General features: G+C 28.5%; 1 protein-coding gene across 5 annotated transcripts in view; it reads left to right on the top strand.

Annotated features, from left to right (window-relative positions):
• LOC115246268 (putative thiamine transporter SLC35F3) overlaps window positions 1-2856 on the top strand; it is a 31645-nt gene extending 28789 nt beyond the window's left edge. For all 5 annotated transcript variants that reach the window (XM_029824985.1, XM_029824988.1, XM_029824984.1 and 2 more), the window contains one exon: window positions 1967-2856. In XM_029824985.1, the coding sequence (XP_029680845.1) occupies window positions 1967-2019 (53 nt within the window). In that variant the 3' untranslated portion in view covers window positions 2020-2856. The remainder of the gene's footprint in view (window positions 1-1966) is intronic.
• The last annotated feature ends 1384 nt before the right edge of the window (window positions 2857-4240 follow it).

Raw genomic sequence — 4240 nt, 5'->3', positions numbered from 1 at the left:
AATATTTAAAAGTTTTAATTAATAATTTAAATAAGATTATAATGATACAGTTATTTTTACATCTATATTTTTATTTCTTGGATGGCTAAAATTTTTAGTTTGATTTTAAATGAAACATCAAGCAGTCAGTTTCTAAATAAAATGATAAATATATTTATATATTGAACTTGAATGTTCAATATTCAGAAATTTACACAATTTTTTAACATTTTTCATGTGTATAAATTCGTATATTTGAATTCAGTAAACTGCAAACGAAATCATCACAAATCCAAGTAACCAGAGCATTGATCGAAAAAATTAAATTTATTTTGTCCAAATTTTGCAAATTATTTCCTACTATTTTGCTACTTATTGTCTTCTCTCTATACACATTGGAAATGCTATGAAAGATAATTGAAACGCTTAAATTATTTCAAAACTTAAATAATCCTATGTGAAATGCAGAATTTGTATCCCCGCAATTATCTTCAAAGATTATTTCAGTTACTTAAATATTCCAAGCAAGATAATTCCTTGCTTAAATGACAGCTAAAGTGTCTGTCACTCTTCAACACAATAAAAATTACATAAATATTTTAAATAAACAGTATTATCATAATTTTTAATGATGTCAACTATAGCTATCGAAAATCGAACCGAAAACTTTTGTAATTATCTAATATTTATAATTCTGATATATTATACATATATGTAGTTGTTAACGTGCATTTCATTTATATATACATATAAGCTTCGTCCACCGTGCTCATCATGTATGTGCAATACATTATTTCGCTCAAGTGCGGCTGTATGTATTGGCGTATCCTGTAATTAATACTAGCTACGAGGTTTGTCGTTCAACATAATCATCCGATAAAGATCTAAATTGGTTGTTTTCCATTATACAATATTTGTACGTTTCTTGAAACATGCGCAATGTTACCGCGAAATAACTTTCGCACGATCCCTATTGCGCGATTCTGTACAATATATTACACAAATTAATTAAATTATCTTCCCATTTAATTCATAACATCAATTTCATTAAATCATTTATACGTCGACAGATTACTTATTAGCTTGTTTTTCGACACTGAACTCTACAAATACATCAGAATCAAAGACATCTATATATATATTTTTTTTTTTTTATATATATATATATATATATATATATATATATATATATATATATATATATATATATATACATCGCCCCCGTGTGTGCCACGCAAATTTTCGGAATGAAGCATTGCGACATATGTGTCATGCTGTGTCGGCGATACAATTATTGTTGTGATTCAGCTCGTTAATATCGCATATCTTGCAAAACAGACGGTCAATCCCATGTGATTATCGATTATATTGATGATTAAAAGAATTTTTAATATTATCGTATTAAATAAATTGCGTAAAGAAAATTATACATTTTTTCACTTGTAATAATGGGATATCCGTGACTGTTTGCGATAGATACAAATTCGATACTTTCGCGTGAAGATTTTCTGACACAATTATATAAATATATAAAAATTAAAAGAAAAAATTTTAAATATTAAGATAATGCTATTTTAAATTTACACGCACATGTAAGAAACATTACGCATTCTAATTCCGAGTTTGACATATACATATAATAACAAATTAAATTCATAATCTTTCTTTGTCGAAGTTGTTATACCAAAAAAAATACGATAAACATTTTTATTTAAATTTGATAATTTGAAATGCAATAATACATCATTCTTATACACTATAAATAAGAATAAAAGTAAAAAAGAACAATTATAGAAAAAAAATTATTTTTTTCTCTTTTCACAATTGTATGTATTTTTTTCACAATTTGTGAAGCAAATCAGAAGAGTCTGAAAGTTTCCACGCGAGATTTTTTTGCCGAAAGGAAATCGCGTTTTGCATGCAGATTGATATTCCTATAGTTGACGATTGTTCGAATCGACACGAATAACACGGTTTTCGCTTGCAGGTGGAGCAGGAGACACAGGCACGGCATGTCAGATGGATCGTCGCGCGACGTGATCGATTATCGAACCGGTTATATAAAATCACACCTACGTTCGCCGTCAGGCAGAGTTCGGTGACTAAACACGTCGAGAACGGAAGCAATAATTACGGGATTATGGCAGCGATATATAGATTCCTTTGGCAGTGGCTCAATGGCCAAAGTTATCATTCAAATATAAGCGAATATTCGCTTAGCGAATAACTTTATTAGTATCTCTTCTGTACTTTTTTAGGGTCTCCTTAATGGTCCACTAACAATACGCCGTTTCATCAACGTCAGTCATTTTCGATGGTAGTTTAATCGACTCCTTAGCTCTTTTTGATTTTGTTATAGCTCTAAAAAGCGAGAAATAATCAAATCAATTAAACTAGGATTAAGCGAGAAACAAATGCGGATAGAAAATCTATTGTAAAACAAGTACTTTCTTATATCGAGTATATATACTTCTTTAAGGGATCTTCCTAGTTTGACGCTCTGAAAATAAAGGCGATTTTTGGGAATTTTTTTAAATAAAAGTATAAAACATATTAATTCTAAACTTTGCACGTTTATTAAATAACATTTCAAATATATCCTGAATTTGTTCAAACAAAAATATTTGTTTGTTTTGGAGTTATAGTAGTCCACCCAGGATGTCTAAAAAAATGGCGAACATGATTCCAGCCGTTATAATCATCAGAAATAAAAAATCAAGAAGATTCTTAATCTGTATGTGTGATTATCGTGTGATTATATTGGAATCATGTTCGCCACGAATAATTTTTTTTTTAAGACACCTTGGTTGGACTACTATAACTTCGAAACAAACAAATATTTTTATTTGAAAAAAATTCGGAATATACTTGGAATGTTATTTAATAAACGTGCAAAGTTTAGAATTAATATATTTTACACTTTTCTTTAAAAAAAATTCCCGAAAATCGTCTTATTTTCAGAATGTCAAACTAGGAAGACCTCTTAAATTTCATAACTTTTATTAAAAATTCATATATTGTAATTTATTAAACAAAACATCCCTTCTGCTAGCAATCAAAAGCAAAGAAAAAAGGCTTATTTCGAGAATCTATTGTTCAGAAACATTTTGCAGAATTATATTAATGAAGAAATTAATAGCTGTGTGTCTGACATCTTTTATTATTGAAGTTTTCCATTCTTTTGCTATACAATTATCGTTTTTACAATTTAAGTATTCACATATGGATCGATTCGATCGAATTGAAAATGCGTCCGAGATATATATTTCTGTGGTTTTAACGATATTAACGTATCGATATACATATGTGTATGTTTGATAGCCGTAGATCAATGGTTCAATAGAAAACAGTTTCGGATGACAGCTGGATACAGAATATGTAAAATTACTCTATATTGTTGGAAAATTTAGCTTATGTTAAATGGTGACACTAATATTATATTAATATTTTAACACAAAATTAATTAAATAATTTGAAATAAATTTTGTATAAAATCAATATATTTTTAATGATAAAATTAACTTGGAAAAATGTTATTGACGGTCTGTAGTCACTCTCACTCCTATTATAGAATAAAATCAATATTTTTTCTGTAAACTTTAACAGATAAATCCTGTCACTAATAATACGAAACATATAATAGGTATGATAGCAATTTGATAGCAAATTGTCGCCAAATTGGCATAAAATTCGGTCAAAACTTGGTAACAAATCCGATGCCATCTGTGTCCGCAATAAGCTCATGTTTTGCCAGCAAAGCCTGTGAACATAACCTGTCAGCAAATTGATGGCAAAAGCCGAGCAAAGCTTGCTGACATAACTTAATGTCAAATTGGCGGCAGAAATCGAGCAAGATCTGCGTAGGGCAATCTCACGCCAGATTGGCAGCAAAAACTGAACAAAATCTGCAGCTTTTAGCCATTTATATAAAATGATATATTTATAAATGGATTTAAAATCTCAATCCTAAATAGCAAAGTAAAGATAAATTTTGGTCACGAAATGATCAATTAGACATTCTAAGTTAGCTCTCATGAGACCTGAAAATGACGTAATATATTACATTCACGGAAAATGATTTTCTGATGTTCTTTTAACGGTAAAAAATAAGACCAATTACAGTATTAATACATATATAATAATTATATTAATATGTTAAAACATATAGGTAAATTTAAATAATTTAATTTATTATATTAAAGATTTTTTCGGATAGAAATTATCCGGATAAATGAAAATCGAACAATTATTGATCCGATTT

This window comes from Formica exsecta, unplaced genomic scaffold (genome assembly GCF_003651465.1).
Source record: "Formica exsecta isolate Colony F162 unplaced genomic scaffold, ASM365146v1 scaffold144, whole genome shotgun sequence".
Lineage (NCBI taxonomy): Eukaryota > Metazoa > Arthropoda > Insecta > Hymenoptera > Formicidae > Formica > Formica exsecta.
This window is presented reverse-complemented; position numbering and strand designations above follow the sequence as displayed.